General features: G+C 43.3%; 1 protein-coding gene across 1 annotated transcript in view; it reads right to left on the reverse strand.

Moving 5' to 3' along the window:
* The window catches only part of ALKAL1 (ALK and LTK ligand 1), a 37,335-nt gene extending 27,007 nt beyond the window's left edge, over positions 1-10,328 (reverse strand). The window contains exon 1 of the mRNA XM_063324085.1: positions 9,725-10,328. Coding sequence (XP_063180155.1) covers positions 9,725-10,328 — 604 coding nt within the window. The remainder of the gene's footprint in view (positions 1-9,724) is intronic.
* Between the last annotated feature and the right edge of the window lie 17,238 nt (positions 10,329-27,566).

A 27,566-nucleotide genomic window follows, 5' to 3' on the forward strand; every position in this document is an offset into this window, starting at 1 on the left:
TCTTATCCACACAAATGATTCATTTTGTAGTAAACCCTTTTCTGAAAGTCTGATAATTGCCTGGCATCTGGAAAAGTGGCTTGTTACTGAATGAAGGGGGGAAGTCTGTGTATGTTAACTTTACATGCAAACTTGGGATTTGATCGTATAATAATGGGAAGCACAAATTGTATGGGTTATCTTGCTAAATTATTACTGACCAACAGGTCCATTCAAACATTAGGTTCACAGCATAAAATGGAAGCGATTAGCCTGCTCTAGGTGTCTTCTGACCCAGAAGATTTCTCTGGAGACCACAAGAAATCCTCATATTGGTATATTTTGGCTGTAAGTCTTCGCCCACTGTGTAAAAGATGAGTCCTGAAAATATTTTTCCTAAATTTCCTAAATTAAAATTTCAGGTACAAAATAGAAGTCTCTCACGTGTTAGGCATGTTATGCCATTAACAGACAAGGAAGAAGTAATTACTCTATCATGATTACAGTAATAACATAACAGCTATCTCCTCAGCTAGTCTACTCCAATGGGATTTAAGGGTTTTACTAATTTAGTGCATACACCCAGTACTGCCACATATGCTAAGGATGATACATTTCCTAACATTTCATTTCAAAGGTTCCTTCTACTGAAATACATCACATACATCTTGATATCGTAAACAGTAAGGATTAAGGAAAAAAAAGGTGTCTGACTCTTTTCCAGTAGAGTTTTATTTTGCTTTTCACCTTTTACTTTTCACCTGCTCAAGTGAAAGGGAAAACACCATTTAGGTAGCAAAGCCTTAATTAGATTTGTGGCATGTTACTCCTGAAGTTGTCCAAAATCTGCAAGGAGCATGACCATAGTTGCTTTTATGATGCAAGTTTAAATGTTTCTCTTCAAGCCAAAGACACAGATTTCAAACCACGTAGTAAGAGAACATGTACGAAAATGCAATCTAACCAATGTAATTGAATTGACAAAGAAAGACCTAATAGACTTAAAAAAAAAAACCTTCAAAAAAAAGTTTAAATATTCTTAGTATACAAAGTTGTGCCTCTACCATAAGTGGTTTTGGTTTGATTACATAACCATTGTAATTGTGTTTTTAAAAACAAAACATTAGGATTAAAAAGTAACTCCAAGCAGTATTTTCCACTGGTGTTAAAGCCTGTATTAAACAAACACATTTTTATGCACTGTTTTACTAAAATCAGTAGACCATTGCACATCAATGATTTTTTGCCCAGCAGACATAATAAAACATAGAAGAATATAAAAATGGCCACTAACCAATCAAATAATTGGATCCTTCATGTGTTAAATCTTGTTTATACCCTCGAGATGAAGAGTTGCACCCTCAGTGTGTAATCAATATTCAATCAATTATCTCACTGGAGCAACTGTTTTCCAATTGACCGACATTAAAAATGCCCAAACCACAAATGAATAGCCTGTAGGACTTCCACTAAGTCGTAACCTCTAATTCACAAGTGACAAAATGATGCAGTCATCCTTAAATCGAATAGAAAAGCCAAGCCATCATCTGAGGCTAACGCAAGAGATCAGCTGCACTTTTTCTAGCAAAATGCTTGCCACCTCCTGATTTCTGGTCATTTTGCAAGTTTCATTTTGACGTATTTTCTTCACCAGAGTTAAGTTTTGGTTGTGGTGTCCTGGGCAGAGAGTACATGCAATCGCTTAAGTGTAAAACAAACAAACAAAAAGTCCCAGAAAACACATTTTTTTCCAACTAAAAAAAAAATCTATCTCGCTCTGTGTAACACTGCTCATGTGTGCACACATTCACAAATCGTTACATTTTTTTCCGACAGTCTGTTTTAATACTCTCCCTCATCATCAAAACCAAATTTAAGCAACAAATTATCAAATGTATTTTGATATGCTTTTCCTGAAAAAGTAGATATTTACTATGGCTATTAAAGTGCACTTATTTGGTATGTTTTAAAACAAGCCTTACAAAATACTAACATGGGATTTGCTCACCTTTAGTAATTTATTTTTTTTACTTTCCTGAAAAGTACTAGATAAACACCACTGAAAATTTTAGTTTCTAGAAAACAGGTAAGTGTTAATAAGGGGGATATTTTCCCCTTCCTACAAATTACTTTCAGGTCACTTGGAGAGGTCATCTTGAAGAATAAAACAATCCCAAAGCGGACAGTGGCACTACATATATTTTGGACATGGAACCAGCCTCCCCCTCTCTCTGCAGCCTTCCAGTGGCTATTTTCCCAGATGGTGCATCTTCCTTGGGTCCCTCATTGATTTTGAGGTTTTCCTTACAGCTTTGCACAGCAGCTACTACTATGTGCTGATTTTTACACTGTTTTAAGCACTTCGGAATATACAGTCTACATTTAGAAGCCAACTTTGTGACTTTCAAATCACATGTAGGTCCGAAACATCGCATCATTCTCCTTCAAATTGTCCTCAAAACCCATTAATTAAAAGATGAGTCTGCGTGCCTATATACATATGTATGTATGTATAGTTACACTTCTCATCTTTTTAAATCTTTCTCCCTGGATACATACATATTTAAAAATCAAAATAATGTCCAGACATGAAGCAGTGTGTTTTCAAGGCTAAAGCCTACCTACCAAACAATAAACATATTGCAAAGCCTTACGCCGACGTGCTACTGTTCCCCCACCTCTTGTAGGCTTTCCGTAACCGATTAACACCTGAAATAATAACAAAGCAGTGAAACACAGAGACCTACAATTCTTTCTTGATTGAAAATCCAATCTTCATGTCTACAGTAAAGAAAAAAATACACCGACACTTCAGTTTGCTCACAGGCTCAGGGCCGAGCCAGACTAATTGGAAATGTGTGCTATAGTTCCTGGGCTACAGTAATGCACTTGGATCTACTTTGAAGTGACATTTCTGTTTTACTTGTTATTCGCTTCCCTTCGTATTGGAGGAGTCTTGGTGTACTGCAGGCCCAACCCAATTCCAGCATAATTCAGTGAAAATTTTGACATTCACTTTTCTGGGGCTAGGAGTGTACATGAGTAATTGTGTCTTCTGTCACGCTAAATGCATTTTTTTCAAAATATGAAATAGAACTCAAAGAAAAACCAGACGATCTCCCCACGTTGAATAAAGAAGAAGTCGCTGGCTTTTTATACGCAATAGCTCAATAAAAAAAAGCTTTTCCATATGCTGACGTCATATCTTGCTCCTGGCAGATATGCTACCTGAAACGCTCGCTGCCCAGCGCGCTGCAGTTCCACAAGGTCCCTCCCTTCACGTGCCCCAACAGCGCGTAACGTCAGGTCGATTCTGTAAGGTATCGAGCACCCTCAGTTTGTGATTAATGAAGTAAGAGCAGAGCCCCTTGGAGAGCCAGTGTCATCATTTCATTTGAAGGACTACTCTGATGGACTTCATTGTATTTTCAACCTCCATACGCGTAACAACTGTGTTTTGTCTTTGCTCGCTCACTCATCAGCTGTCATGGCTGGTTCACGGGCTTGACATTCTCCGCTGCACAGAAGATTTCTGGCTTACCCTAGATTTCAGATGTCTTCTGTTCAGTGGCCTAGCTCTACTGCCTGGAATTGATGTTTGCCAAACACACGATACTGCTTTTACAAGGCATATTGCACGATACACCTAAAAACCCAAGCAGTCAAGGAAAGAAACGTATCAGCAGGGTTACGGGTCCTAAAGGCATCGTAACCACGAAGGAGCGGGACACAACGATAGATCCAAGCACTTGCGCAGAATTGAAGGCTGAAGGAATACAGACTTTCTGCAGCATTTGGGACTTAGTTAAATTAGAAACTAAGAAAGTCAGCATGCAAACTAGAGACACTGAGAACACGGACATCTTACAGTTTGGGGAGCTAGTACAAAGGTAACACTTTGCGGAAGGAAATGCTGGTGATAAATAACAGCCGACCTGAATGAAAGGCAGTAAAGTCAAGGCTCATCTCATTAAAAATAGCAAAAATGGTGGAAAAAACAAAATGCTTGCGAATACAAATACAGTTACAAATATGCACTTGTCAGCATTAAACCTATTGGTGTGTGGAACTATATATTTATTACAGGAAAGAGTAAGTAATGGGTCATTAAAAAGTGGCCAGTATCAACTCGTTTAGGAGAATTTATCAAGGAAAATTTGAGGATGGCTTTGAGATCAAAATGTTATCAATATATTTAATGAAAAGTAATTCTTTCTCCTCACCCAAATAAAACACTATGTAACAAAAAATCTGTCCTGCCTACTTGTATTTTTGGGGTAGAATTGACAGACAATCTTGGTATGCACAGAGACAATGGTTATTTCCACTGAACACACCGGGACTGTTCACATTTCTGCATCATGGTGTGGTGACATCCTTGCAGCCCCTCTGATCTTGGCTCAGAAACCATTGGCCTGGGCAGCACGTTGCCCTGTGGCATCTATACTGCTTCCAGTACCCAAGATAGTGGCACCCTTCCATGGAGACTGCCGTATAGAAGTTTGCCAAGAGGAATAATACCTAATGATTCATTAATGTGTTAATTTATGAGAAAATACTTTCTTTTGACTACTAGGTCTTGAATATGCAGTGTTATAATTTATTTGCCTATCATGTCCATCTCAATAAAAATAAAGAAAACTAAGTCCCTTAACCATTTGGAATAAGGATGATATTAAACATCTGAAAGCAGAATATATTTGCCTGGTTCGGTTCCAGAAAAGCCTACCCACCAACTCCACTGTAAAAATGATTTATTAAAAACTTCAGATGTGGAATCAGGAATAATTACTATTAGCCAACAAAATTTAATTTGATTTTTTAATGTAGCGGTTACTCTTCTTTTAAATCCATTTCAGTTTCTGAGGTAATGTCTGTACTGGTCTGTTTTGGTAAACATGTGATTTTGGAGAATGTCATTTTTATTAACTTTCATCTTCTTTTAAGCCTCCCGAATGCCCGGCAATTCCTATTAACACAATATATTTAAAAAAATAATAATAATATTTTATTAATAGGAATAATAATTGGACAAAACGTAAGTATTACTTATGTAATAAGTAGTACATAACACAAAGAACTCTGTGTTATGCCGTACCATACATTTTAATTTACTAGATGTAAGGTTTACATTCTTCAATGGTCTTTTTTCACTCCAGATCTGTAATTACATTCACTGCAGTAGTTTAGTATTAGGCACAGCGTGTCTTGCAGAATTAGGGACTTGCAGCTGTAACTATCACTGCACTTACAGGATATTTTTTAAGCAAGTAAAAAGAACAAAACTTTTCTTATGCCTTACAAAAGGTTACAAGTTTTTTATTCAACCGTAAACTAAAATAAACCTCAAACTTATCTTTCAAATCTAGCTCATTATGAACAATGGTTAAATTAGCACCATGTCTTGGGACAACTTACAGTTTTCTTCTGCTCACGTATAAGAAATTTTGGCATAAAGCTGAACTCTCAGGTTTAACCTCAAAGTTTAAATAGTTTGAGGGCCAAATTCTCTCATCTGATATGTTATTCTAAATCTGAAGTAGATATGCTCAGGAGGCTAATTTGAACATACTGCCAAATTGAGAGCAATATTTATCTTCATTCCTTCATGCTTGAAAAATAACTAATCAAAATGTTTTAAAATGCCTTGCTGGTCTCCCAGCACAAAGACAAATTTCAGCCCCCTACCCCTGGTAAGTTTAGATAGCTTATTTCTCCACTATCATGGGAAATATGTAAGGAAAGAACAGTTAATGCAGACTTTTTTATTTCTCAATAATTCTTTTAATCTAATTACATGGAAGCTATTTTGGTTCAGCGGAAAGTGTTTGGATAAAGGTAACAAAGAAAATCTGAAAAGAATAATGAACTATTCTAGTTCCCCCAACGTGACATTCAAAAATAACCTGATGCTGAATCCTCTCTTTGTGAAAACACGTATCTGGGTTCTTACTAAAATAAAACACCTGACCACAGTTACACATCAGAAACAAGGGATAGTTATGAAAAAGATTGCCCACTGAGGAGCTTTCATAACTAAGCTTAAAAAATTTATGAGACACTTCTTCGTGCAAAAAACCCCCACATTCAAACATAGAAACTTCAAGGAAATCAGGCAAGTAAAGGATGTTGTGACAGAAAATTTAATCCCACTAGATACCATAATTCAAATGAACAACTTGTATTTTTAGTGACATCCTACCAGAAATCCCAGCAAAAGATGAAGATTGCTTTTTGGTTAGTTGGAATACATTATTTCTTCTGAATACACTCTTCAGAGTAAATGCTCACTCTCATTAATCAGGTCACCAAGAAAAACAGGGACAGATCAGTGTGAGGTAAGACTTTTGAACGTGTAGGGATAAAAGAGATAAGAAGTTAAGACAGCTAAAGTGATGGTGAAACTGTTATCTTTATTGCATATGTGGGTGTCCTTCTGGGTCCTACACAATACATGATACCAATCCTCATATGGTCGAGAAGCACACGACACGGAATATATCCCTGATTATTAAGGGGGAAAAAAAGACGTAAAGAGTAATTTATGGCATGGTCATGGCAGTTCACTGCCCCAACACGGCAGGGCAGGTTTGAGTGTCCATACTGTTTCAGTGCTGCCGTGCCCCTTTGCCCCCGCAATGAACCCACCTGAAGTAGAGCACAGCTGCTATTCCCATCACACAGCTCTAGCCCAGGACATGCCCTTGAATCGCCTGGAAGCCACATTCAGATGGAGCACCACAGACCAAGTGCTCTTGCTTTTACATCTTATCTACGTACTCATACCGAGCGGTACATGTAGGGTATCTGACAGTTAGTGTCTCACCTTTCTTTTTCCAGCCTCACTGAAGACACGCTATGATGCTGTGCCTTTTCGTTATGGCCTGAGATAAATGAGCACTTCCCCACTGCAGTGAGGAGGAGGTCCCATCTCCTCTCAAAACTCACCCCTGGTCATGTGCTCCAGCCACCTGCCTTGTGCTGCTCCTAAAATTCAGCCGGTGGCTCTCCATGCCAGCTCTCCTCACTACACAAACAGCTAACCAAGCCCCCAGATGATATAAAATAACATAAAGGTCTGTGTGGAGGTGCTGCTCGGTGTGTTGAATTAGCTCATCATGTGCTTAGACTAAAGATGGAACCAGTTCCGACAGTGAGGGCAAGAGAGAAGAACAGGAGGGGAAGCACATTTCAGCCCTCCTGCTATTCAGCTCGTTGATAATACAAAGCAGCATCCTCAGAAAAAGAGAAAACACACAGAAGTGATGCTTCTTGCGTGCTCTGTTCTGGATTCGGCACTGCTCTGGATGCGTTTTGTTTCAAACAAAAGAAGCAATTGGGCTGCTCAATATTCTCTTAAATCAGACACTTGACTTTGATTTTCAGCAATAACAGATAATCCAAATATATAACTCATTTTAAATGCTTGAGCTGAATGCGACACCTTTCCTGACTGACGGGAAGATAAGCCATTCTCTTCAGCTGACACTCAGGTACTACCAGCCGGAGCAAAAAGCTGCTGTTAATGTGTTGGTGACAGGAGTTAAAAGAAAAGGGTTGATGACTTGTAAGAAAAGCTTTGTCACAGTTCACTATCCCAAAAAACAAACACACGCCATCACAACGGGTACTAATTTCTATTCTTGCTGTTTGTTCTTAGAAAATTGAGTGAATATGAAAACTTGACTATTATTTAAACTGGAGATATGCCCTTTCTAGGCTGGAGAGAAAGCTGCCTCTGTGGCTGCCCCCAGGACACTGCACCTACACCAGGGACAACTGGAGAACTTCTGTAAGGATGTTCAGCATCCTTAGACCTTTCTGTATACAATACAGTTACTAAAACTAACAATGAATAGAAAACAAGCTTTACTATGTTTAATACTGATGAATTCACGAAAATTCCCCTACAATGTTATATAAATATTATGAAATATTTATGCTTTATATTTTATAGCTCAATACGATTATTTAGTTAGGAGTAAACATCTCAAATGGGAGATACTGTTGTCCACAATAGACTTTCTCCTCAAGCCACCTGATACCAGTAACTGCTACTCTCAAGTTTATACTTCTCTTCATTCTCCTGAAAAGAAGACATATGTAAAGCTTAAAAAGACCCTTTTACTTTTTTTCCTGGAAAAATGTACACTGAGGGTTTGCTCACAGGACATAAAGAATTCAAGACACAGTACGTAATCACTCATCACCAGTCCAGTTGATAACCAGCAGCATCTTTTCCTGTCAGCAAACAAATCTGTGGCAATTTGGTTTGGGCTGGCTTTCCCTTAACTACCAGAGACTTCATGCTCTGAAAACACAAGAATATCTGGAAGTTCAGTGAGACACTACAACCCCTTACTGATGGGCTGCTCAGTACCTGGGGCAGATTACACTCAGCAGAAGCTTCCAAGGCCAGAACGTTAATTACTTTTTGCTTGATTTGTCTTTTTTTCAACCCAGTTTCCTCAGACTGTGCAGTGCCCTACCAATCAGTTACTCACCTACTAACTTCTGAACTTGTCACCTAACTTCAGGTTTTTCTGAAATGAGGTTTCGTTTCCTTTAAAATAGACCACAGGACAGAGACAAGCAACTCTACCAGTGTGACTTGGGGAGGGCTGCATCTCAACTTCACCTATTACCAGCCATCAGCCACAAGGGTGCCCTCCAGGGACACAAATCCCTAAGAAACCAAACTTCCCTAATTCCCCTCATCTTGTTTCTCTCCAGCAGGGTCTCTGGCAAGCAACAAGAGAAAAATATTAGTGGGCTAAAGCCACTTAGTTAGTGGGACAATCACTATAATCTCCTTCTTGCTGAACTGCATTATCCTAACTAACTCACACAAACCTCTCAGCCAGCTCCACTCCAGTAGGAAATGTTTTGCGTGGCTCTGCATCATAACTAGCTGCAGCAGAGGTGACCTGCTGCCCGGTCTCCTAGTTAAGCACAGCCCGTGAACATCACCAGGCAGCTGTGCTTGGCCCTGAACTGCTCCTGCTTGTCATGGCCCGGCCTGACCCGTGCCAGCACTGGAGAGACGGCTCCCTGCCCCAGGCTGAGCATCCTCCGGAAGGTGAAACAAGCCCCCATGACCAGCACAGCCTGGGTCTCCCGCACCTGCCCCAGCAAACCTAAAAAAATGCATCACATGGGAACCAGTCAAGTTGAAGAGGAAGTTTAAAGGAGTAAGTTCTGACATCTGTCTCTCAGATCGGTCATTTCTCCTCTTTGTGCAAATCAGAGGAGCGGTCCTAAGTTTGGGGAGAAACCAGGCTTCCTTAGAGCTGGCTGCGCTGTAACGCAGGGAAGTCGTGAGGCTTGCTCGGAGGGGCTGTAGATCAACTGTAGCCACAACTGACCTGCCAGCAAAAGATGCTGAAGCCCGAGTGACCCTCTCCTGCCTTGTGTCCCGGATACCGCCCCCCCCCACGGCTGAACTCCTGCCGGGGAGCCGAGCCGGGGCACCGCGCTGCTCCCCCTCCACGTCCCCTGCCACGCCGGGTCCCGCGGGGGAGCGGGGCTGGGCTGCGCTGCCCTCAGCGGGGCTTGACCCCAGCAAAAGGGGAAACCACCCCCGGGGGCTGCCGCCTCAGGGACGGAGAGGGCACCCCCCGCTCCGCTCATCCCGTTCCGGCGGGCTGTCCCGGCGGCGGCGCCGTCGGACTCGGCCGCGGGAGGAGGCGGCAGGGACGGGACCCGGCGGGGGGCTGCATCCCCGGGGCAGCGCGGTGGCTCTTACCTCCGTGGCGGGCAGCGGCGAAGAGCCGTGGGGGCGGCGGGGCGGCGGCGACGGCCGTGGGGGTCCGCGGGGCGGCGGCGGCGGTGGCGATGGCTCGGGGGTCGGGCGGCGGAGCGCCGCCGCCGCTGCTGTACCGCCGGGAGATCACCCGGTCCCGCCGCGGCGGGCGGGGCGGCAGCGGGCGGCCGCCGTCGCCCAGGGCTTGGAGGAGGAGGTCGAGGAGTGCCCCCCCCTCGGCGCCGGCGGCGGGCACGTCCCCTCCCTCGGCGCCCGGCGGCGGCGGGGCCGAGGCCAGCAGCAGGAGCACGATGGCGGGCAGCGCCTGGCGTTTCTTCGCCCCTCGCATCTCTGCGGCGCTGGGAGGAGGCAGAGAGCGAAGGCGGTCAGCGCCGGGACCGGCCCGCAGCCCGCCCGCCCGCCCCCCATGCCGCGCCCGGGGGGCGCTCCCGCGGGCGCGGAGGCGGTGCGCACCCCGCAGCCCCGCGGAGCGGCGGCGGAGGCGAGGCGGAAGACCCGACGGGCCGCCACCGGCTGTCCCCGCCGCGCCTCCCCGACGACCCTCGAGCAGCCCCGCCGCGCTCGCCCGGCTCCCCGGAGGTCGCATTTATAGACCACGGATTAGGGGAAGGGTATTAACCCCGCCGCGCATATTTGCGGTCCAAGGCTTTGCGGGGGATTTGCTGGGCTCCCTGTGCCCCCGGCGTTCCCGCGCCTGCCGTTGCCTCCTGCCTCTGCCGGGAGCTCCCCCCCGGGCCGGCCCGCCCGCCCGGGCAGTAGCCACGGAGGTTTTCGGGGACAGAGCGTACGGGCGGGCAACTGGCCGGAGTTCAGTTAAGGATGAGTTACAGCGGGAACTGCTGCAAATAAGGGAGTAAAGGGGAAAAACAATTACAAGGGGCTGAGGCTTCGAGAGCAGTGCTTAATGCCCCCTAAGTAAGCGATTCTAATTATAGCCAACGGTTAGGATTAAGGGGGAGGGAGGCAAATTCTGTTATTTACAAACGGTTTTGTACTTGGCCTCCCTTGCAAAATCCTCCTCGGGCGAAAGAGTTAATGGGAGCCGCAAGGGAGCCGGCTCTCCCCGACGGCTCCGGGCTCTCCCTTCCCTCCGCCGCCGCCGGGGCGCAGAGTAATCGGGGCACGACGCGGGCTTCGCTGCAGCGACAGCGACGCCCCTTCGCTCCAGGCTAAAGCCCCCCCACCCCCTCCCCCCGACCCCGGAGCTGCTTACCTTCAAGCGGAGACAAGTGTCGCTGAGTGCGTGCGGGCTGGGGAGAGCCGTCCTCTGCCGTCGCCGGAGAGCCCGTGTCCCCGCGGAGGCTCCGCCGGACGCGGAGCGGGGCGGTCGGTGCTGCGCCCGGAGAGGGGGGATGCGCCCTCCAGGGCCATGCGCTTCTCTTATATAGTCCGCACCGGCGTACTCATTTGAGTACTATCGACTTTAGGTGGGTGGCAGTCGATGGAGACACCTCTGGTAATCACTCTTGGGCTCAAAGAAGGTCTTTTCTGACAAACTTCCTCCTCCCCGTTTGTCCCCCGGTGGATGGCAACTGAAAGCTGCGTTTGAAGTGGCTCTGATCTATTTGTGAAATTAGATTTCCCTGAAGGTTGAGGAACGCTTACTAATAAAGCTGCCGGCTCAAGAGATTAAAATGTGCTTTAACTTAGCGGGATTCCCTTGGGAATACAGCAAGAGAACTATTTTTTCCCCCTTTTCTTACTGAACAAAGAAGCCGTGAGCAAAGTCTGAAGTGTGTATAAATTTTATTCTGGTTTGGTGGCAAAGAAAGCGATGGACTGTCTTTGGCCGGTAAATTCCCAGTCTAGGGACCTTGTAAAAGTTTGTTTCTCCAAAACAGATTTTTTAATTTTTGACAATGAGACTTAATGAAAAGCTAGCAAAAAAAAAAAAAAAGATGTTGACCTAATGAAAGCTTTAATGCCACAGGTTTAAAAACTTGCCTTCTAGAGCCATAAATATGTAAGCAAATAATTAGTGAATGAGTTCTTGACTTTCAGAGAGCAGTGCATACAGGTGGTCTGGGTGGAGATTGAAAAGCAATACAAAATTTTAAATGTATACCAGAGAATAGTGCACATTATGACAGAATTTGCAAGTATAACTCTTTGTCAGAAGGTACCACTGAGACATTTACTTAGTAAGAGTGGGAGAAAAATAAAAAGGATTTGAGATATCCTCTAATATGTGAAAATGGGGAATTTAGATTTTAAAGAGTTTTAAACTATTCTGCATCTGTCTGACACATGACTTTTCTCCACAAACTCTGTCTTTTTCCCAAAACTCTGTCATTCATGTCCTTCTCTGGTCATCTCAGGCAGAGCACGCTCAGGGCTGTATCTCACAGGGGCCGTGTCATCGCTGGTGATGGGAAGCCAGCTTCTTCCCCACATCCTCCTACTCTTGTGACATCCTCACTCACCTTTGGGGAGGTGAGCCCACAGACATCAGGGATCAAACCAAATTTAACTAATGAAGGGTTACAAAGGGTTTTATCACACAGTTATTTTTTTTTTAGAGGTAAGTGTACTGCACTAGATAAAGCGGTCTGACCTGTGGATTCCCAAGGTAACAGAAGGGAAGTGTCAAGTCAATCTCTTTCTCACTTCATGGTTTCCTGCTTTTACTTCTTTATTGGGGGCATATAAGGAGTTTTCTTTGGTCAGGCTGACAGCTAAATTGAGTAAAGAGGGAAAGGGAGAGCAGTGATAAGTTGAGAAATAAAGCAGCTTATTAACTTACCAGGTCCAAAACAAATCCTAAAGCTTCTCTCCATTTGCTTTTTGTTTGTTTGCTTTTATTTTGTCCTCAGAGACACATATTGCCACTGCAGAGTGGGACTGAATTCTCCTCTAGAAATGAACAAAGTATTACCTTGACACGAGCTCCTCTGCCCACCTTCATAACTAGTCATGGATTAGGTTTACATCTACTTCTAGCCCTGGGAGCAGGTCACACAGGAAAGAAATCTATGTGGCACTCTTAAGACAGAATAATTTTTCTGCTCATATAGAAACCAAACTCTTTATTGGGTGTCTGTTTGAGGCAGATAGCAGAATCCTCATAAGAATTAAAAGCAACATTGCGAAAAGCAAGTAAATAGCCCCTCTTCTCTCCCCGACATGCCCAAAAAAGATCTGAGAGGTCTGCAAACTGCTGAAGCTGACTGTGCACTCTTGGTGGACAACATCCTGGAGTGGCTAGTTTGGGAAAGTTGTGACTCCTTGAGCCAAGATTATCAAATATGTCACCCACATTCAGCAGGTTTCTAAGACAAATTGTTAGTGTTACAAATACTAAGGCCGCTAAATTTTGTTCTTTAAATTAATGTTGAGGATTTAGGGTTTTAAAGCTTTGTATCGGAACCCAACGAGGCCCTTTACCATTATGAGACACCCAGTTTTTCCCTTCTCCTTTACCTCTGCTGTCACTTGTTTCCCTCCTTTGGAAAATCTTTCCTTGGATTGACATTATACCCATCCACAGGGCAATAAACTGTTTTTAAATTACTGTTTTAAATTAAACCAAACTGACAGGTTGCTTGCTTCATTTGTTACCAGGACTTTTTGGGTTTTTTTCTTTTTTTTTTTTTTAATGTTATCCTTTGTGTATTTTCAAAAGAATAAACAAGAAGTCAAAGAAACAAGACAGTGGGTGTCCCTGCAGAGCAGCTTGAGAGGCAGATCTATCAAGCCCTGAAGTTACTGCAATGGTTCCCATTCACTGCGGTGGGAGTTGAAGCAAGCCTTAAAATGAAAAGAATCAATTAGAGCCACAGCGCATCTAAATCACAAGTTTTAAGTAGCTTTTTCAGATTCTTTCTGTGCCCAAGAACCTTAAAGACTTATTTAAAAACAAAACAAAACAAAAAGATTTGTTTTCTATTATTGTGCAAAGCCTTGTCTCTTTTTAAATTGTTTTGATATTTGAATTCTTCAAAGAGCACTTGAAAGAACGACAACCAGAGTGCAACCAGAGGAAGATGGCTGCTTTACTAATCCCAGGCAATTCTGGCAGGTTGAAAACACATTCTCGGGTCACAGTTACACGGGCCCTTTGTTAGTAGCTCTGATGTGCCTCCTCATCATTATATGGAGAAAGAACCTCAGCGTGAGATTTACATCAAAGAGAGCATCTTAAGACTGCACTCAGTATCTTATTTAGGAACTGAAAACTTGTTCATAGTGAGCCTAAATAAGTGTGGTTATTTGCTTCTTGTAGACAATGGATTTAAACAAGTACATCACATTTGTTTCCTGTGGCATGTTCTTTTTATTTTTTGATCTGTTTTAGCCACAAGTCTACGTCTGATTGAAGTTAAAAGCAAACTAGTTAAATCAAAGTATCATAGAGCTGACAGGGACTTGGAGAGATGATCTAGTGGTTTCCATTGCCCAAGGCAGAGCCAACTGTACCTATGTCATCAGGGCTCAGTAAGAAACTTAATTTTTAATTTTTCCCGTCAAGCTCAATACTTCAGGCCAAATCCGATAAAAGAACAATTGGTAAATGTTGGTTTAGTAGTGACATTTTACCTGGGGATTTACACTGAAATATAAAAATTATCTAAATGTATTCCCAAAGCACACCCTCAAATAAAAGACAGGCTAAAGCAAAGATTTAAAATTTAGGTGTCTCACTGTTTCTAAATAAATCTGTCAGCCAAAGATTTCTGTGGCCACTCAGCTAAATCAAGAGGAAAATCAGAGAGAAAACCTGGTTCTATTGAAGTCCATGGGAATTTTCCTGTTGACTTTGTTGAGCTGGGATTTAATGCAGCATTGTTACTAAAGAAGAGGTGAGGAAGTGAAAAATGACCTCAAAAATATGAATGTATTAGCCAAGGCAGTAATTTATAGATGGCTGCTGTAATTTCTGATAAGTAACAGAGGATTCCAGCTGGGTTTCAGATCACACCATTTCCTTAAAATCAGAATTTTTAAACAGCCATATATATTTACGCCTGTTGAGGCTTTTATAAATATACTGCATCCTGCCTCAGTGCAGAGGACTTGATCGGATGATCTCTTTAATATCTTTTGCAATCCTTTATTTCTATAAATCTACAGATTTTTTTGCAAGCAGCTTTTAAGGTATAAACATGCTAATGACCGTGGAAGGCTATACAGTTAAAGAAGTAAAACAGTATTACCAAAAGAGATGTGAGAATCACTGTGCCATATATATATCTCACAGTTAAAAACTTAGTTCATCTCATAACTTGAGGCTATTTTTCAGCATTTTTTGTGGTAGAAATAACACAGCAGAGAATTGCGGGATGTTCCTAACTGAATTTTAGGTAGCAGCTTCTAATGTTTATTCCATGAAATAAAGATCATTGTCTTTCCAATTAAAAACAGCATATTAGTTTTATTATTACAAACATATCTAAATATTTTTTACTACAGAGCTATCTTTACTGGCTTTATCCAGTATTTCTACCCTGAAGTCACCACCATTTGGGTTTGAGGGGCATTTTACACCTGCAATTAAGACATTAGGAGTCATTTTTGGAGGACCTTTGGCTCCCCTGTGCTCTGGAAGCCTCAGCTGGAGACATGAAACAGCTTCTGATCGAGATGTTTCAAGCAAAAACCCAAAAACTAACCTACAGGTTGTTCAGCAGGAAGGAAAGAGGGGAGAAAGTCCGGAGGAGGAAAGTCTGGTAGAAATGTGAAATAAGTCCTCCCTCTTCCCTTCATTTTCCCTGAAACAGTTTCAGTAGTGCAGGTTTTGTTCCTGCACCATCTGACTGCAGCTGGGACTATTCGGCTGAAGGAGGCATATGGGAGAAAGTACCCATTCCAAAAGTAGAGTCTGGGTCTATAGATGTTATTTCACAAGAATTTAATCCAAATAGTTTCTCTCTTAGGCTAGTTGATATTCAGAACTTAATAGCAAGAAAAGAACATTGCTTGCCTTTTAAATTGTTCCCTGGACAAGACCTTCTGCAAAATTTCTGAAGAAGAAAAATGGAGAGATTTTAAAACCATGATGGATTTTGCAGGGCCCAGGAGTGGTGTGCTGAGAACAGGTCTTGAGGGCCAAGCAATAACCCCAAAAAGGATCCTTTTGAACTGCTTGCAGTCCTTCACAAACGTTGTGACATGGATCATTTGAAAGCAATTATTTGTGTTACCATGACCCTGAAGACTGATGGTTTATCTTAGAAGATCTCCAATAGTTGCTTGATTTATTGTCAGCTTCTGATTTTTGACCAGAATTACATTTAAGAAGGAAGTAGCAGACACCCCCCACCAAGGGTGCTGCAGCAGGTACCTGCTCTTATCTTACCCCATTGTCAAATCAAAAATAGGTACCAAAAAGTCCCACTGATTTGAGTCTTTCTCTTTTGAACACAAACCTGGATTCTCAGCTGTGTCGGATGTACCACAGAAGACAAAGTCCTGTTTCTAAGGTAATGACAGATTATTACACCTGTTATTATAGCTGTTAAAAGAATTCATATACAGATGAAGTGGATCAAAAATAAATCTCTTGCCTGACACAGAAGACATCTTCACCATGCGCTCTTTGTGACAGCAGACAGGAACTTACTGACACCATCAAAAAGCTAACTGGTGACCAGAATATCTGTGCATGTGACATGGGTTTCTTGAAGAGCTCTATCTGGCCAGCATGAGGACCGTCATCTAAACAGACAGATCCATTTCCTTTCAACAAAATCAAAAACTGAGTGGCATTTTCAGGGCTTGGCAGCGAGGGCAATATCAAGCAGAAGACCCTACATTCAAATTCTGAAGTCTCTGATTCAGAAAAAGTGTTTAATTTCCTCTCACAATGAGAACCTTGAATCATGGGAACCTGAACCTAGTGATTTTTGGAGGGAAAGGTTCAATGGCAGCCTTCACCACAGATGGAGAGTTCACTGGAAGTGCGCTGCATCAGAACGGCTTGAGTCTAGAGGTCACTGACCCCCTCTGCTGAAGTAATCATCTTTAAAAGAAAGAAAATTTTGGTGGAAATGTTCTGGCAGTGATGAAAGAGGGGGCTTGAAAAGCTTTAGAGAAGCTGAACTGTAGGGACCACCCCAAATGAGAAACTCAGCCAGCTCAGGTTCATGCCACCTCCAGAGCAGAAGTTCAGGCATTCGATGTCATTCCCTACGACAAAGGCGTTTTCTGATGATGTATTACATCAAAGGTAGGTTTCCACAGTGGTGTCTTGTGGGTGATCTCTGATTTCTCAGTAGGCTGGCAAGGTTTCCAGACCTGCTGCACACTGATGGTGTCAATGCAAGAGGTTTCTAAGAAGCATTTGACTTAGCGCCACATGACAGCTTAGTCAAGAACTTTGAAAGCTGACATGGGCTGAATCCAGTGGATTAACAACTAATTCACTGAGAAGCTTCATAATAAAAATGTTAGTGGGGTAACCTCATGTAGTTGACTTGGGAAGAGATTTTCAGCAGGAGTAGATTTTTCCGCTGGCAAGTGATAAAGAAAACTGGTCTGTGTTGCAGGCCAATATGGGTGCTGGGATAAAGAGGGCACAATCAGTCAGGATGCAGAGAGTGAAGCTATCTGAGGGTGGATTCCTACCTGAAAAACAGTTGCTCTGAGCTCTGAAAAAAAAGTTATAATTGGCCAAAGCAATGCTGTTGATGTCCAGAAAGAAAAATCTCAACTAATACTATTTCTCACTGATGAAACTGCTGCTCAAATCTTGTGCTTGAATCACCAATTCACACTTCAGGAAGAATAATGAAAACTGGAGACAAATAAGGAAATGCTTTTAAGTTTGGAAAAAATATGTTAAGCAAAAGACTCCAGCTTATCAGAGGGAACCTTGAGCTCAGGCTAAAAATATCTACTCAGAAAACAGAAATTTGGTGTTGGGGAACTCTTTAATTTAGAAACACGAATTTGGAAAAGACCATCATGGTCATTCAGTCTATAAAATTGAAATTGCCAGTAAAAGTGCAATGGAGACCTACTTCAAACATAGTATAAAACATGCACTCCACATGCCCTTGCAGACTTCGGATGACACAATATTTTTAAATAGTCTAGACCAAATATAAAATGCCTGTAAAAGGCCAAAAGACAAATCTATATTGTCTGAAGGAACATAAGGGAAAAAATCAAGAACAATGCCAAAGCCTTAAGGCCTTGCAGGAGCAGGGAATTTTTTAAATAAACTGACCCAAGGAAGCAGGTCGTCCCCTTGCTATGAATGTCAGAATGCTTCTGCCTACCTGACCTAGAGGAAAAATTTCATGACGACTCCAGCCCTGGTGACTGATTTATATCTGAGCCTGTGATTATGATACACTGGCCAAGCAGCTGAGAATTTAATGAATTACTAATGGATCTTTTTGACATACTGTCTCCAGCTGTGAAAGTCTCCAGTGACTCAAAGGAAGGGAAAAATACCAGTCCTTCCCTCCTCTCTCCCTTCTGAAGCAAATGGGGCATCAAAGGGATGCCTAAGGAATGGTCCCTACTTTCATCAGGTGGCTAGTAAAAACGTGGGATTAAAGCAATGGAAATTGAATAGGTGAGCAACAGTCCTATAACTTCCAAATTCATTTGGATACAGCTGCTGGTTATTTTTAATACCCTACCTCTAGGTGCAGCACGGTTCTATTAATAGAGGCAGTGGGATCAATAGCTTTATCTTCCCCCCCAGCTTTCTTATTAGTTCTCAAAAATAGATAGAATCATAGGATCATAGAATCTTCATGGTTGGAAAGGACCTTTGAGATCACTGAGTCCAACCACACACACACCAAAAAAAAAACAAACCAAAAAAACCCCACACCACAACCAACCAACCTACAATCTCTGCCACTAGAGCATGCCCTGAAGTGCCAAATCTAGACGTTACTTGAATATCTCTAGGGATGGTGACTCAACCACCTCCCTGGGCAGGCTGTTCCAGTGCCTGACCACTCTTTCAGTAAAGTAATTCTTCCTAATATCTAATCTAAACCTCCCCTGCCGCAACTTCAGACCATTTCCTCTGGTCCTGTCATTATTCACCTGGGAGAAGAGGCCAACACCCACCTCTCTACGACCTCCTTTCAGGTAGTTGTAGAGGGCAATGAGGTCTCCCCTCAGCCTCCTCTTCTCCAAACTCAACATGCCCATCTCCCTCAGCCTCTCCTCATATGACCTGGTCTCCAGACCCCTCACCAGCCTGGTAGCTCTCCTCTGGACACTCTCCAGCACCTCAATGTCCCCCTTGTACAGAGGGGCCCAGAACTGAACACAGTACTCGAGGTGAGGCCTCACCAGTGCCGAGTACAGAGGCACGATCGCTTCCCTGCTCCTGCTGGCCATGCTACTCCTGATACAAGCCAGAATGCTGTTGGCCTTCTTGGCCACCTGGGCACACTGCTGGCTCATGTTAAGCTGGCCGTCCACCAGCACCCCCAGGTCCTTTTCTGCTGGGCAGCTTTCCAGCCACTCTGCCCCAAGTCTGTAGTGTTGCTTGGGGTTGTTGTGACCAAAATGCAGGACCCGGCACTTGGCCTTATTAAACCTCATACAGTTGGCCTTGGCCCATCAATCCAGCCTGTCCAGGTCCCTCTGTAGAGCCTTCCTACCCTCAAGCAGATCAACACTCCCACCTAGTTTGGTGTCGTCTGCAAACTTACTGAGGGTGCACTCAATCCCCTCATCCAGATCATTGGTAAAGATATTAAACAAAACTGTCCCCAAAACTGAGCCCTGAGGGACACCACTGGTGACCGGCCGCCAAGAGGATTTCACCCCATTAATCACAACTCTCTGGGCACGGCCATCCAGCCAGTTTTTAACCCAGCGAAGAGTACACTTGTCTATGCCATGATTCGCCAGCTTCTCCAGGAGAATGCTGTGGGGGACGGTGTCAAAGGCCTTACCAAAGTCCAGATAGACAATGTCCACAGCCTTCCCCACATCCAGAAGGTGGGTAACATGGTCATAGAAAGAGATCAGGTTGGTTAAGCAGGACCTCCCTTTCCTAAACCCATGCTGGCTGGCCCTGATCCCTTGGCTGCCCTGCACTTGCCGTGAGAGCTCACTCAAGATGATCCTCTCCATGATATTTCCTGGTATCGACGTCAGGCTGACAGGCCTGTAGTTCCCCGGATCCTCCTTCCAACCCTTCTTGTGGATGGGCGTCACATTAGCCACCGTTCAGTCATCTGGCACCTGCACTGTTGACCAAGATTGTTGATAAATGATGGAGAGAGTCTTGGTGAGCTCTCCCACCAGCTCCCCGAGTACTTTTGGGTGAATCCCATCCGGTCCCATAGACACAAAGTCTATGGGACATAGACTATGGGACATAGACTATGTCCCATCCGGTCTTATAGTCCCATGTGCATCTAGGTGCAGAAGCAGATCATTGACTACTTCCTCCTGGATTATGGGTGGGTTGTTCTGCTCTCCATCTTTATCTTCCAGCTTAAGAGGCTGAGCACCCTGGGGATAGCTGGTCTGACTATTGAAGACGGAGGCAAAGAAGGCATTAAGTATCTCGGCCTTCTCCTCGTCCTTGGTTGCAGTTTTCCCCCCTGCATCCAGTAAGGAATGGAGATTTTCCCTGGCTTTCTTTTTGTTGAAGTATTTATAAAAACTTTTTTTGTTGTCCTTAATGTTAGTGACCAAGCCCATCTGGGCTTTTGCCTTCCTAATTTTCTCTCTGAATGACCTAACAAGATCTCTGTACTCCTCCTGAGTTGTCTGTCCCTTCTTCCAAAGGTGGTAAACCCTCCTTTTATTCCTAAGTCCCATCAGAAGTTCCTTACTCATCCAGACTGGCCATTTTCCCCGCCCTTTAGACTTGCGACACCTGGGGACAGCCTGCTCCTGGGCGTTTAAGATTTCCTTCTTGAAGAGCGTCCAGCCTTCCTGGACCCCTTTGCCCTTCAGGACTATCTCCCAAGGCACTCTCTCAACCAGTGTCCTGAACAAGCCAAAGTCCGCCCTCTGGAAGTCCAAGGTGGAGGTTTTGCTACCCCCCCTCCTTACATCGCTACGAATTGAAAACTTGACCATTTCATGATCACTAAACCCAAGACGACCTCCGACCACCACATCTCCCACTAGTCCTTCTCTCTTTGTGAACAGTAGGTCTAGCAAGGCCCTTCCCCTGGTAGGCTCATCTACCAGTTGTGTCAGGAAGTTATCTTCCATGCACTTGAGGAACCTCCTAGCCTGCCTACTCTCTGCTGTGTTGTATTTCCAGCAGATACCCGGCAGGTTGAAGTCCCCAATCAGAACAAGGGCTGGCGATTGCGAGACTTAAGCCAGCCGCTTATAGAACACTTCATCTGTGTCCTCATCCTGGTCGGGTAGTCTATAGCATACTCCCAGCGCAACATCTCCCTTATTTCCCTTCCCCTTCAACCTTACCCATAAACACTCGACTTCTTTATCATCACTGGAATCTAGCTCTATACAATCAAAACATTCCCTAATGTACAGAGCCGCACCCCCGCTCCTCCTTCCTTACCTATCCCTTCTGAAGAGCTTATAGCCATGCATCGCAGCATTCCAGTCACGACAGTCATCCCACCACGTTTCCATGATGGTGACTACATCATAGCTGTCCTGCTGCACAATGGCTTCCAGCTCATCCCGTTTGTTGCCCATGCTACGTGCATTCGTGTAGACGCACTTGAGCTGGGCTACCGATTTCACCCCCATCGTTGGCCCTTTATCCCTGGGCTCATTACTAGTGGGCCTGGTTTTATCCCCTTCCCCCTTCCTTTCTAGTTTAAAGCCCTGTCTGTGAGCCTTGCTAACTCTTGGCCTAGTACCCTTTTCCCCTTTTGGGATAGGGTTTTCCCATTCTTAGCAAGCAGGCCCAGTGTCCTGCAGATCAAACTGTGATCACAGAACCAAAAGCCCTGCTCGTAGCACCAGTTTTGGAGCCAGGTGTTGATCTGTCTGATTTTCTTGTTTACCCATTCGCCAGTCCCCAAAACTGGAAGGGCAGAGGAGAACACGATTTGTGCTCCCGAACCCTCGACAAGATGTCCCAAGGCCCTGAAATCTTTCTTCATTGCCCTCAGACTTCTACTCTCCAGCTCCTCACTGTCTGCCTGTAAGATCAAAAGAGGGTAATAATCTGAGGGCCGTATAGCAGATTTCATCTATTTTTAAGATGTCCATCCTTCAATAAAAGTGAATTTGTAGAAGTCTATAGCCAATGACAGAGAAAATCACATTATAACAAATTATATCAATGACTTTGGGTCTCATAAACAAAAGAAATAATATGTTTAATTTGTTAACATTGGGTTTGATATCCTTTTAAAGACCTTGCCATATCTTTGGTTGCAACTGAAGCTTTTGATGATCATGAGTGGCACTAATTAATTACACATTACGTAAACGTGTTTTTTCTGATAAGTTTGAAAAGAACAAGCATTTTGGTTTGCTTTCTCTTCTCCTGTATGGCAAGACTGTATCATTGCAGAACCCAGGTCCAAAGTGATACCAAAAAAACCCCAACAACTAGGTCTTCCAAAGTGTTTTCAAATGTGTCTCTTTTTCATCTTTTTTTCTTATTCCCTTTCTGTCATGGTAATTCTACATCTGAAATATTTACCTTACCTATTCCTTCAACGGCCTCAGTTTCTACTTGGTGCACATTGGTTGATTCTGCCTTCCTCTGTTCAGCCATCCATCCCCGGTGCTGTTCACAGAGTCATAGAATCATAGAATGGTTTGTGTTGGAAAGGACCTTTAAAGGTCATCTAGTCCAACCACCCTGCAATAAGCAGAGACATCTTCGACTAGATCAGGTGGCTCAGAGCCCCGTCCAACCTGACTTTAAATGTTTCCATGGATGCGGCATCTGCCATCTCTCTGGGCAACCCGTTCTTCCTTATATCTAGTCTAAATTTACCCTCTATTAGCTTAAAACCGTTATCCCTTGTCCTATCACAACAGGCCCATTTAAAATGACACATGACACTACAGCTGAAGTATCAAACATGTTCACTCATGCAGTTTTTTACACATCCCTTGTGTTTTTAACAAACAGAAAGCTGTATACCAAGGTAACAAGCTTTGGTACCAAGGAAAAGAAGAAAAAAACAAACTAAACACACAAAATTTCTGAGAAACTTTTGTTTCTTAGTACCTGAACTATGACAATTTAATAAAAAAGGTAAGTAACACTTTGTGTATTGTTTTTGTGTTTCAATTTTAATAATGATGAGTTTTTTATTGTTATTGGTGGTGTTTTTCATTTTTTCTGTGTTCTTTATTCAAACCGACTTGGGCATTTTTAAGGGAATAAAGATTGACTGAGAGAATCAAGCTGTGCTAATGAGATGCTGTATTGTTGTTGGAGATTATTTTCAGTTTATTTGAAACCAATATTAAAGCTGGAAGTTGTGCTGAGGTTGTACATTCCTTGTTCTGAATTATTGCATCTTTTGCCGCAAATCCTTACAGTGTGACACTGTGGGAGCAAAGCTGTGCCTGTCTAATAGCTTCCACTGGATCCTTTTCTGTCCACCACTAAAGAGGCTCCTCAATTCGGGTAACCCACTTTGCATCAGTGTCATTTCTCTGTTAAAAATGGGGATCCTGTAACTAAAAGGAAACTCTGCTGGCGTAGAAATGACCAAATGGAGCAGAAAAAAAAAAAAAGAGAGAAAACAAAGATGCATCAACCCTTCCTAATAACTGACAGGATTACTACAAGGCACACCATGATGCTGGATTACAGATCGTTAAGGCAGTGCTCAAGATGCTCGCTCAGCTGCTTGGAAGCAGCATTGACTGTCACGGTGCCTACAGCCCCTTCCCAGACTCGGGGAAGCTGCTGACCCTGCTGTGACAGACAGCGAGATGCAGGTGCTGGCAAGCGGCCAGGGCATCTGATTCCCAGATGATGAATCAAAGGCGCAGAGATAAGGGAGGCTTGCCCTGTCTAAGGGAACATCTCAAGGCGCTGGGCAAGCGTATTTATTAGTTTTGGTTGGTGACTGCTTTTTGGATGATAAATGCTTATTTGGAGATGCTTTTTTACCGGAATGGTGATGTCAGTTATGTTCTTGACCTAGGACAGCATACAAAGTCCACCTCCAGTGATTTCCCCACTGCTCAGTTTTGCCTCTCAACACTACGCCACTCGTCATAACTGGAAAGTAACATGAACATTTATTATACCTTGTTAAAATCTTTCTTCGGTTGGCTTATTTTCCTAAGGCAGTGAATTCTCATCCAATTACATTATTTGTCTGTAGCTTCATGCACAATTTAAACCAGTGTAATTTGGATTGGCTGCCAAAAAGATCAATGCCATACACTGCGTGCCTCGGGCCACCAAATCTCTGCTCTTGAGCTGCCACCTCTGTTAGGCTGGCACAAGAGTTCAGGTGGTTGCTTGCTGAACTGGGTCGAGATACTGATTCAAGCTGAAATTAGTTCCTCATAGCTAGTTTCGCCATGCAGCCCGCTGTATGGCTCACAACTCCTCTTGCAGATATGAAGAAGCAGATACCACGGAGATGTCAGTGAAGAGCTGGTAGGAAGGGAGAGGCAGGACTGCATCTTTCACAAGCAATGCTGACATACAGTGTCCACAAACATGTGGCTGCAGACGAGACTATGATGCCCTCTGCCCATCCGAACAGCATTTGACTGCACTGGCCATTTCAGCCATGTTGACAGATGAGTAATAACAGATAAAGATATCCCCATATTTCTCTAAATATAAAAGCCAAAGGGAGCAATTAATTAGTGCATGGAGAGTGAAAGGAACTAAAAATCTTTATGAGGGATGCCCAGCTCTTCTGCCCTCCTTCCCAGGAGGTCAACAGAGAATTGACTCAGCAGGAGGTGGGCCCAGTACTGCATTCACTACTGCTCCATCTCCTGTCTTATCTCCAGTTTTCCCTCCTCCACAATTCTCATTTCATTATCATCACAAGAATTTGAATATGTTGCTGAGCAAACTGCAGAAGGCTCCTGCAGCAGCTGTGCTAGCACTCACCTCTTAGGCAGACATGCAAAACCCAACTGAAGGCTGGGCAGAGGCTCTATGTCCCAAGCCCTTTCTTGCCTCCCCCTCTAAATAAAAAAAACATAAAATAGATTTCAGCCGCCAGACGTGATGCTTCAGAGAGTTTATAAAACACAGTGAAAAAATGTGTTGCTAAAGCTAGTGGATCTAAGATAAGCAGATCTTCTTGTCCCAGACAAAGACCCTTAGCTGTTTGAGGAGGAAGACTAAGAGTAGGGATAGCCTCTCGTGCTGCCTGCCTGCAACATATGGACCTTTACTAAATCTGATTTGAGCAGATTTAACTCGTTTGGATGTAAGCCCTACTAAATATTTGGAGAGTAATTCAGACTGAAAAAGAAAAAAGACCACCCCCCTTTTTTCTTCTGTATGACACAGTGGCAGCTCTGTAGGACAGAAGAATAAATACTGCAGACAATGCTGGAAAAGAAAGAATAATATAGATGTCTCTGACAAACGGCTTCAGTGACACAGCTGAAGCACTCCCACTCAGTTATCCAAAGCAGCTACCTATCTAAAATGAGCTTTGCAGGTACTTTAATCCCTAGCTCAATTTTCCTCTAGTAGAAGATTACTTAAACAATAAAATGATGGAGAACTAAACAACAAGGACTTCATTGTCCTATTAGGTGCCATTGCCTTTTTCAGTCCTATTCCCCTCACCTTTCTCTCTATAATCTCTTTTTATATTGTTGAGTTCATTGGCAGAGACCTTCTCTTTTGCTCTCTGTGGAGAGCTTCTTTTCTACTATTATTATTAACAATAATAACACTAAATGAGTCAAGGAGAAAATTTAAGTAGGAAAGATAACAAGCTGAGTGGAGGAGGTAGAAAAATTGTTGAAAGGACTGTTGAGTGAGTGCAGAAGTAGTGATGCAGGGAGGAGGAAAGATACAAGGCACAGAAGGGTTAAGAGAGGAGGAAAAAAGTCTGAGTCAATGCAGAGTAGGAGGAGGTGATTAAGAAGAAATCAAGAAGTTGAATGTTAAAAGGAAGGAATAATTTTATTACAGTGAAATCAGAAGAGCAAGGAGAAAGAAATGGAAAGACAGAGAAAATCCTGAAAAGGCTGAAGGAAGGAAGTTGTTCTCCACCTCTTCTATAATGTGAAGAAACTGAAGCAAATGAAGAAGAAATGAAGGAATTGGAATAGACTAGGCAGAGAAGAAGAAAAGGATAGTGAGCTGGGGTAGGAGAGTAAATTAGGAAAAGTAAAGAATGTGTGTTTGATATGGAGGGGAAAAAGATGAGGGATGTAGGTATTGGTCTAAATTGGTATAAATATAATACTCACCTTGTTTTCTTGGAAAATAAAGAGGCCTTCCACAGGAAGAGTGAAGTTGGAGTTGAACAAAAGAACAAAAGAAAAAAGAACAAAAGAAAATGGAAATTAAAAAAAAAATCCCGAACTTGTATAAACTGGGGGAAGTGCATTTACAAGAGAACTACTGCTTTAAATATAATAATTTGTGGAGAAAGACCATCATCAAAATGTCACCAAATACATACCTGCAGTACATACAATAAGTCTGATACATTTCATACACTCTTCTCAAATACAAATTGTCTTAAATAGATTTTGTTTGGTATGTTAATTGGATTTTATGCTATTTACTAGCTGAAAGAATCCCAAAGCAAAATATTTTTTCTGGCGTAGGGCATTATATTGGCATTTGACCTGCTACTGAGGTAAGTGAAAGATGATGAATTTGGCTTTGCTGTTGCATAACCACAAATGATGTTCTTTAGCTATTATCTACTCATGCAAGAATCCTGAGCTTTTATACATTGACTCTGAGCATTTCTGAAGCATGACGTAGGCATAGCTTTCTAATGTCTGAAAGCTGAAGACGTTGGCTCGTCAGGAATTGCCAAAAAATTCCCACCATTCTCTTAGATCATTCCTACCCTTCTGAAATTCCCTGCTTGCTCCTTTTTTGTATACCTGAGTGCCTTTCACGGTCATTAGCTTCCAGTACTTCCATAGTTCTGTTTTCATTTTTCCTGAGCCCTAATGGAAAACTGTTCTGATACATCGGCACAACTTGTAAGTGTGTGGAGCAAGCATTACTGCAGTCGTAGCTAAAGGACACACTTGAGAAGAACACTTCTACATACCACAGAAACACTGAAGCTCATTAGTTTTTGTCCCTGAAGGAATAGTGCTCCATCAGAGAGTACTGATTAAACCAGACATATGGATCCTGCAGGAGTCCATCAAAAAATTTAACAGGAATAATACAGGTTTCTGGGCAACCTGCCTTGACAAGGCACTAGCCAGTTGGCTGGCAGCGGGGTGGGCAAGTTGCCGGCTCCCTGGGACCCTCCACTTCCCTGTCGGAGCAGCTGGCTCCTCGGGCAGCCAACAAGCCAGTGTGGCAGCTGGGCAGCTGAGCATCCAGGAAGGCAATCAGAGGGGTGGGAAGCAAAGGAGTTTGGCAGCTGGCAGATCAAGAGAAACATTAGAGGGATCTCATTCCCATGAAAATTGTCAAGTTTCTGACTTTTCATCTTGATCCAGCAGGAAATATATACATATGTGTGTGTATATATGTATGTCTATATATATGTAAAAAAAGGTAATATGTATGTATGACTATGTATGCATACACCTATTTTAAAATGCTATTTCTTGTGAGAAACAAAATCCTTATTCCAGCTGGCCATAATGAATTGTTACTGTCCTCTGCCATGAAGTTTCTAAGTAGGCAACTAGAGGCCAAAAATTAGGGGATCTAATTCCAGGGAGCCCAGCTGATTAAAGGAAATGTCATGAGATTGTCACTGCACATTATTGCAATTAAATATGATCCAGGGCATGGGGT

Source organism: Chroicocephalus ridibundus, chromosome 2 (genome assembly GCF_963924245.1).
Source record: "Chroicocephalus ridibundus chromosome 2, bChrRid1.1, whole genome shotgun sequence".
NCBI lineage: Eukaryota > Metazoa > Chordata > Aves > Charadriiformes > Laridae > Chroicocephalus > Chroicocephalus ridibundus.